Source organism: Homarus americanus, unplaced genomic scaffold (assembly GCF_018991925.1).
Source record: "Homarus americanus isolate GMGI-L3 unplaced genomic scaffold, GMGI_Hamer_2.0 scaffold16430, whole genome shotgun sequence".
Classification (NCBI taxonomy): domain Eukaryota; kingdom Metazoa; phylum Arthropoda; class Malacostraca; order Decapoda; family Nephropidae; genus Homarus; species Homarus americanus.
This window is the reverse complement of record NW_024729259.1, coordinates 8,534,333-8,547,863: the sequence shown is the minus strand read 5'-3', so window position 1 is coordinate 8,547,863 and position 13,531 is coordinate 8,534,333. Positions and strand designations below refer to the sequence as shown.

The window sequence follows — 13,531 nt, the reverse complement described above, 5'->3', positions numbered from 1 at the left end:
TAGCAGAGTTGTTTAACATGTCCTAAAAACAGGTGTAGTACCAGAATCCCGGAGGATAGCGAATGTAATACCGATTTTCAAGAAGCGATAGATCACTTCCTCTAACTACCGCCCAATCAGTCTAACATCAATAGTAGGCAAATTCACTGGAAGCAATCATTTCAAACTCTATTCGAAATCACCTGGAGAAGCACCGATTGATCACGATCTCAGCATGGTTTCTGCCAAGCGGACGTTCTTGCCTAACTAATCTATTCACTGCCTGAATCATCAGTGGACGAGGGCACAATTATGAGGGTATATCTCTGACTAGTAAAGCTTCTTCACAGAGTCCCCCACGAAGACTAAATTAGGTGCTAGAAGTTTGCGAACAAAGGTGACATCCTTAAATGGATTAGGGCGTGGTTACAGACAGGAAACAGCGAGTGAGCAATAACCGCATTCAAGTCCCATTGGAGCAACACATAAGTGGAGTTCCCCAAGGCTCAGTACTTGGACCATTATTATTTATTATATATATAAACGACATAAGTCGGCATAGACAGCAACACAAGTAAATCATGAAGCTGGATGACACTAAAATAGGACGTGTTGAGTTAAATCTGACGAAGACTTGCAAACTATGAGGAAGATCAAAGAAATTTTTTCGAATGGGTCTGGAAAAATGGCAGATGAAATTCAACGTCGAGTACATATGTAAAGCACGCGAGAGATGTAAACAGGGAAACCAGATACCAGCTGAACAACGATGCCATAGAGAAATCCGACTGCTAGAGAGATTTAGGAGTAATGATAAGTAGGAACCTTAAGCCAAACAATGTGTTTTTGTTTCAGAACAAGGCTAATAGCACGGGGTTCATACATAAAGGAGTGTTAGTTGCTAAGACTAAAGGAGGTCATCTCTAAAACTGTATCTTTGTTTTTGTGAGACCACACTGGATTAGATGAAGTTCGGGGCTCTAAGCCACTGCGACAGCAGAATGGATATAGAATCCCCGAAAGAATTCAGAGGAGAATGACAAGACTAATCCCGGGCATTAAGACCTTGAGTATAGAGACAGGTTAAAGCATCTTAATTGCACTCCCTCCGAGACGTAGAGCGAGGGCGACCTGATGGGGTGTGTATAAGTGGAGAGAGCAGGGCTAAACAAGGGGACATTACAAAGTGCTCAGAATTATCCAACCAGGAGCGAACTCGTAACAATGGTTTAAATTAGACAAATTTAGATTTAGGCGTGAAATAGATGGCACTGGTTTGGAAACAGAGTAGTGGATGAATGGAACAAGTTACCAAATATCATCATTAACTCGAATACGCTGAATTGCTTCAAACATAGGTTGGATGCTCATATGAGCAATAGGGGTTGGGTGTAAACGGGACTGCCCAGTATGGGTCAATAGGCCCGCTGCAGTTTCCTCCATTCTTATGTTCTTATGTTCTTATGAAATTACGTGTAGGAATCTCCTCCGCCAATCACCTCCATTATTACAAGACATCGTTAACACGCAGCTGTAAACGTCATCAATAACGGAACTCTTTTGAGGCTCCTGTACATTCATCTGTTTACCTCATTTATTGTTTGTATATTATTGAAAATAGGGTAATATCACCTTCCATATATTGAGCCCTCACTACGGCGCTGCATCTCGTACCCGAGCCTTTACACACTACCAGGATGTGGTACCTTCAACACTACCGTCACTGCCACCACCTCAAACCACAACCACCACATTCACCACTACCATCACCTCCATCTCCACCACTACCACCACCCACCTCCACCACATTCACCACTACCATCACCTCCATCTCCACCACTACCACCACCCACCTCCACCACATTCACCACTACCATCACCTCCTCCACCTCCATCTCCACCACCTACTACTACCGCTGCTGTCGTCGTAGTCGTCTTCGCTGTAATCGTCTTCATAGTCGTCTTCGCCGTAATCGTCTTCATAGTCGTCTTCTTCGTCATAGTCGTCTTCGTAGTCGTCTTCGCCGTAATCGTCTTCATAGTCGTCTTCTTCGTCATAGTCGTCTTCGTAGTCGTCTTCGTCGTCTTCTTCGTAGTCGTCTTCGTAATCGTCTTCGTCGTAGTCGTCTTCTTCGTCTTCGTCGTAGTCGTCTTCGTCGTAGTCGTCTTCGTCGTCGTCTTCGACTTCGTCATAGTCGTCGGCGTCTTCGTCGTAGTCGTCTTCGTCTTCATCGTAGTCGTCTTCGTCGAAGTCATCTTCGCCTTCGTCGAAGTCATCTTCGCCTTCGTCGAAGTCATCTTCACCGTAGTCGCCTTCGTCCAAGTCGTCTTCACCGTAGTCGTCTTCGTCGAAGTCATCTTCGCCTTCGTCGAAGTCATCTTCGCCTTCGTCGAAGTCATCTTCACCGTAGTCGTCTTCGTCGAAGTCATCTTCGCCTTCGTCCAGAAGTCATCTTCGCCTTCGTCCCAGAGTCATCTTCACCATCGATCGTCTTCGTCCAGGGGTCATCTTCGCCTTCGTCGAAGTCATCTTCGCCTTCGTCCAAGTCGTCTTCACCGTAGTCGTCTTCGTCGAAGTCATCTTCGCCTTCGTCGAAGTCATCTTCGCCTTCGTCGAAGTCATCTTCACCGTAGTCGTCTTCGTCGAAGTCATCTTCGCCTTCGTCGAAGTCATCTTCGCCTTCGTCGAAGTCATCTTCGCCGTAGTCGCCTTCGTCGAAGTCATCTTCACCGTAGTCGTCTTCGTCTTCGTAGTCGCCTTCGTCGAAGTCATCTTCACCGTAGTCGTCTTCGTCTTCTTCGTAGCCGCCTTCGTCGAAGTCATCTTCACCGTAGTCGTCTTCGTCTTCTTCGTAGCCGCCTTCGTCGAAGTCATCCTCGCCGTAATCATCTTCGCTGTAGTCATCTTCGCCGACATCTTCATCTTCGCCGACATCTTCTTCATCTTCGCCGACATCTTCTTCATCTTCGCCGACATCTTCTTCATCTTCGCCGACATCTTCTTCATCTTCGCCGACATCTTCTTCATCTTCGCCGACATCTTCTTCGTCTTCGCCGACATCTTCTTCATCTTCGCCGACATCTTCTTCATCTTCGCCGACATCTTCGCCTTCGCCGACATCTTCTTCGCCTTCGCTGACATCTTCTTCATCTTCACCGACATCTTCTTCGCCTTCGCTGACATCCTCTTCATCTTCGCCGACATCTTTTTCGTCTTTGTCTACACTTTCATCACCTTCGTCTTTCTCGACACTTTCATCTTCTTCTCTCTCCTTGCTATCTTCTTCTCTGTCCTTGCTATCTTCTTCTCTGTCCTTGCGATCTTCTTCTCTGTCCTTGCTATCTTCTTCTCTCTCCTTGCTATCTTCTTCTCTGTCCTTGCTATCTTCTTCTCTCTCCTTGCTATCTTTTTCTTTGTCCTTGCTATCTTCTCTGTCCTTGCTATCTTCTTCTCTCTCCTTGCTATCTTTTTCTTTGCCCTTGCTATCTTCTCTGTCCTTGCTATCTTTTTCTTTGTCCTTGCTATCTTTTTCTTTGTCCTTGCTATCTTTTTCTCTGTCTTTGGATTTAGGTGTGCCTTTTTTAGGCTTGTCTCTTTTCGGCTTGTCTCTTTTCGGCTTGTCTTTCTTAGGCCTGTCTTTTTTAGGCTTGTCTTTTTTCGGCTTGTCTTTTTTCGGCTTGTCTTTTTTAGGCTTGTCTTTTTTCGGCTTGTCTTTTTTCGGCTTGTCTTTTTTCGGCTTGTCTTTTTTAGGCTTGTCTTTTTTAGGCTTGTCTTTTTTAGGTTTGGCTTTTGCAGGAGGCTTGTCTTTTTTAGGCTTGGCTTTTGCAGGAGGCTTGGCTTTTTTAGGCTTGGCTTTTGCAGGAGGCTTGGCTTTTTTAGGCTTCCCTTTTGTAGGGGGCTTGCCTTTTGGAGGAGGCTTCCCTTTTGCAGGAGGCTTCCCTTTTGCAGGAGGCTTCCCTTTTGCAGGAGGCTTGCCTTCTGGAGGCTTCCCTTTTGCAGGAGGCTTGCCTTCTGAAGGTTTCTCTTCTGAAGAAGGTTTGCCTTCTGACGGAGGTTTGCCTTTTCCCTTCTTGCGAGGTTTGCGTTTTCGCCTTACGAGAGGTACCACTTCAGGCAGGGCAACCATAAACGGTTTCAAGGAAAGACAAATTAGAAACGCGGCCACACCAATTAACGGTAACGGTTTCATCTTAAAACGCTTCCACGCCGTGTAGAGGCAGCCAAGGCTCAAACACGTTAGCGGTAAGAATGTGAAGTCGGCCGGTGTCTGCCTCGTCGTCTCATCGAGCCCAGCCAATCGTTGAAGTACACCGCTGGTGAACCCGAGCGTGCAGAGCAAGATGAACAGGGCCCATACGAAGAGCCCTGGCTCATAATATCCCCAATTACCAAACACTATAAGAAAGGCGAAGATGACTATAAACAAGAAAGTATAATTCCATTTCAACAATTGGGGCTGCGTATAGTAGGAGGGAGCCGGAGTCACCGACACGGAAGAGGGAGCCGAAGCCTCAGACTCCCTCAGAGTTGGACTCCGCTCACTGAGCGTAAGTCTCAGTGCTCTTCTCTTCCCACCGTGCTGAAGCTTCACCCCGTCTTCCAGGTCTCCGAGCTTCACCCCGTCTTCCTGGTCTTCGAGCTTACGCCTCACTCTTCCCCCGGAATTTTTCTCAGACACCACTGTAACCATATCAGTCGCCTGTGTGGATTTTAAATTAAAAAATACCGTCGACAGAGTAGAAATTTTTATAAAATTTTTGTGAATGAAATTTGGGGCAATCAAAATGAGATGAGGAAGCGACCGTTCTGAACTGTGGGTGTAGTCTTCTGTACTGTGGGTGTAGTCTTCTGTACTGTGTGTGGTGGGTGTAGTCTTCTGTACTGTGGGTTTAGTCTTCTGTACTGCAGTATTGTGGTGGGTGTAGTCTTCTGTACTTGGCAGGGTTTAGTCTTCTGTACTGTGTGTGGTGGGTGTAGTCTTCTGTACCATGGGTGTAGTCTTCTGTACTGTGATTGTAGATAGCTGCTGGTTGCTAGTCTTCACCATACTGTGGGTGCAATCTTCTTCTGTGTACTGTGTGTGGTGGTTGCAGTCTTCTGTGTGTGGGTGTAGTCTTCCTGTACTGTGGGTGTAGTCTTTGTACTGTGGGTGTAGTCTTCTGTGCACAGCTGGATGTAGCCTTCTGTACTGTGGGTGTAGTCTTCTGTACTGTGTGGGTGTAGTCTTCTGTGTACAGTGTGTGTGGTGGGTGTAGTCTTCATATCAGGTTTAGTCTTCTGTACTGTGTGTGTGGTGGGTGTAGTCTTCTGTACTGTGTGTGGTGGGTGTAGTCTTCTGTACTGTATGGTGGGTGTGTCTTGTGGCTGGTGGTGGGTTTAGTCTTCTGTACTGTGGGTGGTCTTCTGTACTGTGTGTGTGGTGGGTGTAGTCTTCTGTACTGTGGGTGTAGTCTTCTGTACTGTGTGTGTGGTGGTGCAGAAAGTCTTCTTCTGTGCACTGTGTGGGTGGTGGGTGTGAGTCTTTGCTGTGGTGTGGGTGCTGTACTGTGTGTGGTGGGTGTGAGTCTTCTGTGCACTGTGGGTGGTGGGTTTAGTCTTCTGTACTGTGGGTGGTGGGTGTAGTCTTCTGTGTGTGTGTGGTGGGTGTAGTCTTCTGTACTGTGGGTGTAGTCTTCTGTACTGTGGGTGTAGTCTTCTGTATGTGGTGGGTGTAGTCTTCTGTACTGTGTGGTGGGTGTGATCTTCTGTACTGTGTGTGGTGGGTGTAGTCTTCTGTACTGTGGGTGTAGTCTTCTGTTCTGTGTGTGGTGGGTGTAGTCTTCTGTACTGTGTGTGGTGGGTGTAGTCTTCTGTACTGGGTGGGTGGAACAGTCTTCTGTACTGTGGGTGGGTGTAGTCTTCTGTACTGTGTGTGGTGGGTGTAGTCTTCTGTGCTGTGGGTGTAGTCTTCTGTACACTGTGTGGTGGGTGCAGATACTTCTGTGTACTGTGTGTGTGTGGTGGGTGTAGTCTTCTGTACTGTGTGTGGTGGGGTATGTGATCTTGCCTTCTGTACTGTAGGTGGTGGGTGTAGTCTTCTGTACTGTGTGTGTGGTGGGTGTAGTCTTCTGTACTGTGTGTGGTGGGTGCTTAGTCTTCTGTACTGTAGATTGTAGTCTTCTTCTGTGCACGTAGTCTTCTGTACTGTGTGTGGTGGGTGTGATCTTCTGTACTGTGGGTGTGGTCTTCTGTGGTGGGTGCAGTCTTCTGTGTGTGTGTGTGTTGGGTGTGATGTGTACTTGTGGGTGTAGTCTTCTGTACTGTGGGTGTGATGTACTGTGTGTGGTGGGTGTAGTCTTCTGTACTGTGTGTGTGGTGGGGTGTGATGCTGTGGGTGGTGGGTGTAGTCTTCTGTACCTGTGGGTGTAGTGTGTGGTGGTGGGTGTGTACTGTGTGTGTGGTGGGGTGCAGAATTTTGGCTGTACTGTGTGGGTGGTGGGTGTAGTCTTCTGTACCTGTGGGTGGTGGGTGTAGTCTTCTGTACTGTGTGTGGTGGGTGTAGTCTTCTGTACTGTGGGTGTAGTCTTCTGTGTGTGTGGTGCAGGTAGTCTTCTGTACTGTGAACATGTAGTCTTCTGTACTGTGTGTGGTGGGTGTAGTCTTCTGTACTGTGTGTGGTGGGTGTAGTCTTCTGTACTGTGGGTGGTGGGTGTAGTCTTCTGTGTACTGTGGGTGGTGGGTGTAGTCTTGTACTGTGTGTGGGTGGGTGTAGTCTTCTGTACTGTGGGTGGGTGGGTTTAGTCTTCTGTACTGTGTGTGGTGGGTGTGGTCTTTGTACTGTGGGTGTAGTCTTCTGTACTGTGGGTGTAGTCTTCTGTACTGTGTGTGGTGGGTGTAGTCTTCTGTGCTGTATGGGTGTAGTCTTCTCTGTGCACTGTGGGTGGTGGGTGTAGTCTTCTGTACTGTGGGTGTAGTCTTCTGTACTGTGTGTGGGTGTAGTCTTCTGTACTGTGTGTGTGGTGGGTGTAGTCTTCTGTACTGTGGGTGTAGTCTTCTGTGCTGTGTGTGGTGGGTGTAGTCTTCTGTACTGTGTGTGGTGGGTGTAGTCTTCTGTGCATGTGTGGTGGGTGTAGTCTTCTGTACTGTGTGTGGTGGGTGTAGTCTTCTGTACTGTGGGTGGTGGGTGTGACAGCCTGTACTGTGGGTGTAGTCTTGCCTTCTGTACTGTGGGTGGTGGGTTTAGTCTTCTGTGCTGTGTGTGGTGGGTGTAGTCTTCTGTACTGTGTGCTGGTGGGTGTAGTCTTCTGTACTGTGTGTGAGGTGGGTGTAGTCTTCTGTACACAGTGTGTAGTGGGTCATGTAGTCTTCTGTACTGTGTGTGGTGGGTGTAGTCTTTGTACTGTGATTGTAGTCTTCTGTGCACTGTGGGTGTAGTCTTCTGTACTGTGTGTGTGGTGGGGTGTAGTCTTCTGTACTGGGTTGTAGTCTTCTGTACTGTGTGTGTGGTGGTGTAGTCTTCTGTACTGTGGGTGTAGTCTTGCTTCTGTACTGTGGGTGTAGTCTTCTGTACTGTGTGTGGTGGGTGTAGTCTTCTGTACTGTGGATGTAGTCTTCTGTACTGTGGTGTAGTCTTGTACTGTGTGTGTGGTGGGTGTAGTCTTCTGTACTGTGGGTGTAGTCTTCTGTACTGTGTGTAGTTGGGTGTAGTCTTCTGTACTGTGTGTGGTGGGTGGAGTCTTCTGTACTGTGTGTGGTGGGTGTAGTCTTCTGTGTACTGTGTGGGTCTTCTGTGTACTGTGGGTGTGATACTTCTGTGCCTTGCTGTGTGTGGTGGGTGTAGTCTTCTGTACTGTGGTTTAGTCTTGTACTGTGTGTGGTGGGTGTAGTCTTCTGTACTGTGTGGTGTGATCTTCCTGGCCTGTGTGTGGTGGGTGTAGTCTTCTGTACTGTAGGGTTTAGTCTTCTGTACTGTGTGTGGTGGGTGTAGTCTTTGTACTGTGGGTTTAGTCTTCTGTACTGTGTGTGGTGGGTGTAGTCTTCTGTACTGTGGGTTTAGTCTTCTATACTGTGTGTGTGGTGGGGTGTAGTCTTCTGTACTGTGTGTGGTGGGTGTAGTCTTCTGTACTGTGTGTGGTGGGTGTAGTCTTCTGTACTGTGTGTGGTGGGTGTAGTCTTCTGTACTGTGTGGTGGTGTAAGTCTTTGTACTGTGGGTGTAGTCTTCTGTACTGTGTGTGGTGGGTGCAGTCTTCTGTACTGTGGGTTTAGTCTTCTGTACTGTGTGTGTGGTGGAACAGTCTTCTGTACTGTGTGTGGTGGGTGTAGTCTTCTGTACTGTGGGTGTAGTCTTCTGTACTGTGTGTGGTGGGTGTAGTCTTCTGTGTACTGTGTGTGGTGGGTGTAGTCATCTGTACTGTGTGTGGTGGGTGTATTTAGTCTTCTGTACTGTGTGTGTGGTGGGTGGAGTCTTCTGTACTGTAGGTGTAGTCTTCTGTGGTGGGTGTAGTCTTGCCTTCTGTACTGTGGGTTTAGTCTTCTGTACTGTGTGTGGTGGGTGGAGTCTTCTACTGTACTGTGGGTGTAGTCTTCTGTACTGTGTGTGGTGGGTGTAATGATCTTCTGTACTGTGGGTTTAGTCTTCTGTGCCTGTGTGTGGTGGGTGGGTCTTTGCTGTGGGTGTGATGTGCTGTGGTGGGGTGTGATGCTTCTGTACTGTGGTTTGATGTACATGCATGTGTGGTGATTGTAGTCTTCTGTACTGTGTGTGGTGGGCAGTCTTGCTTCTGTACTGTGGGTGTAGTCTTCTGTACTGTGGGTGTAGTCTTCTGTACTGTGTGTGGTGGGTGTAGTCTTCTTTGTGGGTTGTTCTTCTGCACTTGTGTGTGTGGTGGGTGTAGTCTTCTGTACTGTGTGTGGTGGGTGTAGTCTTCTGTACTGTGTGTGGTGGGTGTAGTCTTCTGTACTGTGTGTGGGTGGTGTGGTCCTTCTGTACTGTGTGTGTGGTGGGTGTAGTCTTCTGTGCTGTGTGTGTGGTGGGTGGAGTCTTCTGTACTGTGTGTGGTGGGTGTGAGTCTTCTGTACTGTGGGTGTAGTCTTCTGTACTGTCTGTGGTGGGTGTAGTCTTCTATTGTATTGTGGTGGGTGGAGTCTTCTGTACTGTGTGTGGTGGGTGTGTCCTTCTGTACTGTGGGTGTAGTCTTCTGGCCTGTGTGTGGCAGGTGTAGTCTTCTGTGCTGTGTGTGGTGGGTGGGTCTTCTGTACTGTGTGTGTGGTGGGTGTAGTCTTCTGTACTGTGGGTGTAGTCTTTCTGTACTGTGTGTGGTGGGTGTAGTCTTCTGTACTGTGTGTGGTGAACAGATTGTAGTCTTCTGTGCTGTGTGTGGTGGGTGTGTAGTCTTCTGTACTGTGTGTGTGGTGGGGTGTAGATGTGTGTACTTACTGTGGGTGTAGTCTTCTGTACTGTGTGTGGTGGGTGTAGTCTTCTGTACTGTGTGTGAATTGGGTAGTCTTCTGTACTGTGTGTGGTGGGTGTAGTCTTCTGTGTACTGTGTGTGGTGGGTTTAGTCTTCTGTACTGTGTGTGTGATACTTTGTACTGTGTGTGTGGTGGGTGTAGTCTTCTGTACTGTGTGTGGTGGGTGTAGTCTTGCTTCTGTACTGTGTGGTGGGTTTGATCTTCTGTACTGTGGGTTTAGTCTTCTGTACTGTGTGTGTGGTGGGTTGTAGTCTTCTGTACTGTGGGTTTTAGTCTTCTGTACTGTGTGTGGTGGGTCATGTAGTCTTCTGTACTGTGTGTGGTGGGTGTAGTCTTCTGGCTGTGTGTGGTGGGTGTAGTCTTCTGTACTGTGTGTGGTGGGTGTGATCTTCTGTACTGTGTGTGTGGTGGGTGTAGTCTTCTGTACTGTGTGTGGTGGGTGTAGTCTTCTGTACAGTGTGTGTGGTGGGTGTAGTCTTCTTCTGTACTGTGTGTGGTGGGTGTAGTCTTCTGTACTGTGTGGTGGGTTGTAGAAGTCTTCTGTACTGTGTGTGGTGGGTTTAGTCTTCTGTGCATGTGTGTGGTGGGTGTAGTCTTCTGTGTACTGTGTGTGGTGGGTGTAGTCTTCTGTACTGTGTGTGGTGGGGTTGTAGTCTTCTGTACTGTGTGGTGGGTTTAGTCTTCTGTGGGTTTAGTCTTCTGTGCTGTGTGTGGTGGGTGTAGTCTTCTGTACTGTGGGTTTAGTCTTCTGTGTACTGTGTGTGGTGGGTGTAGTGCTTCTGTACCTGTGTGTGTGGTGGGTGTGATCTTCTGTACTGTGGGTGTAGTCTTTGTATGTGTGGTGGGTGTAGTCTTCTGTACTGTAGGTGTAGTCTTCTGTATACTGTGTGGTGGGTGTAGTCTTCTGCTGTACTGTGTGTGTGGTGGGTGTAGTCTTCTGTACTGTGGGTGTGGTGGGTTTAGTCTTTGTACTGTGTGGTGGGTGTAGTCTTCTGTACTGTGTGGTGGGTGTAGTCTTCTGTACTGTGTGTGTGTGTGGTGGGTGTAGTCTTCTGTACTGTGTGTGGTGGGTGTAGTCTTCTGTACTGTGTGGGTGTAGTCTTGTGTACTGTGGGTGTAGTCTTCTGTACTGTGTGTGTGTGTGGTGGGTGTAGTCTTGCCTGTACTTAATGTGTGTGGTGGGTGTAGTCTTCTGTACTGTGTGTGGTGGGTGCTTAGTCTTCTGTACTGTGGGTTTAGTCTTCTGTACTGTGTGTGTAGTGGGTGTAGTCTTCTGTGCTGTGTGGTGGGTGTAGTCTTCTGTACTGTGGGTGTGGTGGGTGTAGTCTTCTGTACTGTGTGTGTGGTGGGTGTAGTCTTCTGTACTGTGTGTGGTGGGTGTAGTCTTCTGTACTGTGGGTGTAGTCTTCTGTACTGTGTGTGGTGGGTGTAGTCTTTGCACTGTGTGTGGTGGTGTAGTCTTCTGTACTGTGGTGGTGGGTTTGTCTTTCATACTGTGTGTGGTGGGGCAGTCTTCTGTACTGTGTGTGGTGGGTGTAGTCTTCTGTACTGTGTGTGGTGGGTGTAGTCTTCTGTACTGTGTGTGTGGTGCAGGTCTAGTCTTCTGTACTGTGGGTGTAGTCTTCTGTACTTACTGTGTGTGTGTGGTGGGTGTAGTCTTCTGTACTGTGTGTGGTGGGTGTAGTCTTCTGTGCCTGTGTGTGTGGTGGGTGTAGTCTTCTACTGTACTGTGTGTGGTGGGTGTAGTCTTCTGTACTGTGGGTTTAGTCTTCTGTACTGTGTGTGGTGGGTGTAGTCTTCTGTACTGTGTGTGGTGGGTGTAGTCTTTCTGTACTGTGGGTGTGTGGTGGGTGTAGTCTTCTGTACTGTGTGTGGTGGGTGTAGTCTTCTGCACCTGTACTTATTGGCGTTGGTGTAGTCTTCTGTACTGTGTGTGTGGTGGGTCATGGTCTTCTGTAGTGTGTGGTGGTTTAGTCTTCTGTACTGTGTGTGGTGGGTGTAGTCTTCTGTGTGTGTGGTGGTGCCGTCTTCTGTACACTGTGGTTTGAGTCTTCTGTATGTGTGTGGGTGTAGTCTTCTGTACTGTGTGTGGTGGGTGCTGATGCTTCTGCTGCACTGTGGGTTTTAGTCTTCTGTACTGTGTGTGGTGGGTGTAGTCTTCTGTACTGTGGGTTTAGTCTTCTGTACTGTGTGTGGTGGGTGTAGTCTTTGTACTGTGTGTGGTGGGTTTTAGTCTTCTGTACTGTGTGTGGGTGGGTGTAGTCTTCTGTACTGCTGTGGGTTTAGTCTTCTGTACTGTGTGTGTGTGGTGGGTGTAGTCTTCTGTACTGTGTGTGGTGGGTTTAGTCTTCTGTACTGTGTGTGGTGGGTGTAGTCTTCTGTACTGTGGGTGTAGTCTTCTGTACTGTGTGTGGTGGGTGTAGTCTTCTGTACTGTGGGTGTAGTCTTCCTGTACTGTGTGTGTGGTGGGGTGTAGTCTTCTGTACTGTGTGTGTGGTGTAGTCTTCTGTGCTGTGGGTGGTGGGTTTAGTCTTCTGTACTGTGTGTGGGTGTAGTGCTTCTGTACTGCATGGGTGGTGGGTGCCAGTCTTCTGTACTGTATGTGTGAGTGGGTGTAGTCTTCTGTACTGTGTGTGGTGGGTGTGTCTTCTGCTGTGTGTGGTGGGTGTAGTCTTCTGTACTGTGTGTGGTGGGTGTAGTCTTCTGTATGGGTGTAGTCTTCTGTACTGTGTGTGGTGGGTGTGATCTTCTGTACTGTGGGTGGTGGGTGTAGTCTTCTGTACTGTGTGTGGTGGGTGCAGTGTTCTGTACTGTGTGTGTGGTGGGTGTAGTCCTTCTGTACTGTGTGTGGTGGGTGTAGTCTTCTGTACTGTGTGTGTGGTGGGTGTAGTCTTCTGTACTGCTGTGTGTGTGGTGGGTGTAGTCTTCTGTACTGTGGGTGGTGTGGGTTTAGTCTTCTGTACACTGTGTGTGGTGGGTGTAGTCTTCTGTACTGTGTGTGGTGGGTGTAGTCTTCTGTACTGTGTGTGGTGGGTGTAGTCTTCTGTGTGTGGTGGGTGTAGTCTTCTGTGTACTGTGGTGCCAGTCTTCTGTACTGTGTGTGGTGGGTGTAGTCTTCTGTACTTGTAGATTGGTGGGTGTAGTCTTCTGTACTGTGTGTGGTGGGTGTAGTCTTCTGTACTGTGTGGTGGTGTAGTCTTCTGTACTGTGTGTGGTGGGTGCAATCTTTGCTGTGGTGGGTGTAGTCTTCTGTGCTGTGGGTGGTGGGTTTAGTCTTGTGCTTCTGTACTGTGGGTGGTGGGTTTAGTCTTCTGTACTGTGTGTGGGTAGTCTTCTGTACTGTGTGTGGTGGGTGTAGTCTTCTGTACTTGCTGTGTGTGTGGTGGGTGTATCTTCTGTACTGTGTGTGGTGGGTGTAGTCTTCTGTACTGTGTGTGGTGGGTGTAGTCTTCTGTACTGTGGGGTGTAGTGTGTACTGTGTGTGGTGGGTGTAGTCTTCTGTACTGTGGTGTGTGTGCTGTGGTCTTTGCATGGCTGTGGTGGAACAGTGTTGCAGCATGTGGTGGGTGAGATCTTCTGTGCACTGTGTGTGGGTGTAGTCTTCTGTACTGTGTGTGGTGGGTGTAGCCAGTCTTCTGTGTGCTGTGTGTGGTGGACAGTCTTCTGTACTGTGGGTGGTGGGTGTAGTCTTCTGTACTGTGTGTGGTGGGTGTAGTCTTCTGTACTGTGTGTGGTGGGTGTAGTCTTCTGTACTGTGTGTGGTGGGTGTGATCTTCTGTACTGTGTGTGTGTGGTGGGTGTAGTCTTCTGTGCACTGTGTGTGTGGTGGGTGTAGTCTTCTGTACTTTGTGTGTGGTGGGTTTAGTCTTCTGTACTGTGGGTGGTGGGTGTAGTCTTCTGTACTGTGTGTGGTGGGTGTAGTCTTCTGTACTGTGTGTGTGGTGGGTTTAGTCTTCTGTACTGTGTGTGGTGGGTGTAGTCTTCTGTACTGTGGGTGGTGGGTGTGTCGTCTTCTGTACTGTGTGTGAGTGGGTGTAGTCTTCTGTACTGTGTGTGTGGTGGGTTTAGTCTTCTGTACTGTGTGTGGTGGAGTTGTAGTA

At 48.5% G+C, this 13,531-nt stretch overlaps 1 protein-coding gene across 1 annotated transcript; it reads right to left on the bottom strand.

Annotated features, from left to right (window-relative positions):
• Positions 1-309: 309 nt before the first annotated feature.
• On the bottom strand, positions 310-12,356 carry LOC121866561 (protein starmaker-like; the record flags this gene model as incomplete). The annotated part of the gene is made up of 4 exons (XM_042366328.1): positions 310-356; positions 1,888-2,415; positions 2,462-4,679; positions 12,282-12,356. Coding segments are annotated over 4 exons (2,868 nt in total), but the record flags the coding sequence as incomplete, so codon positions are not given.
• Positions 12,357-13,531: the final 1,175 nt, after the last annotated feature.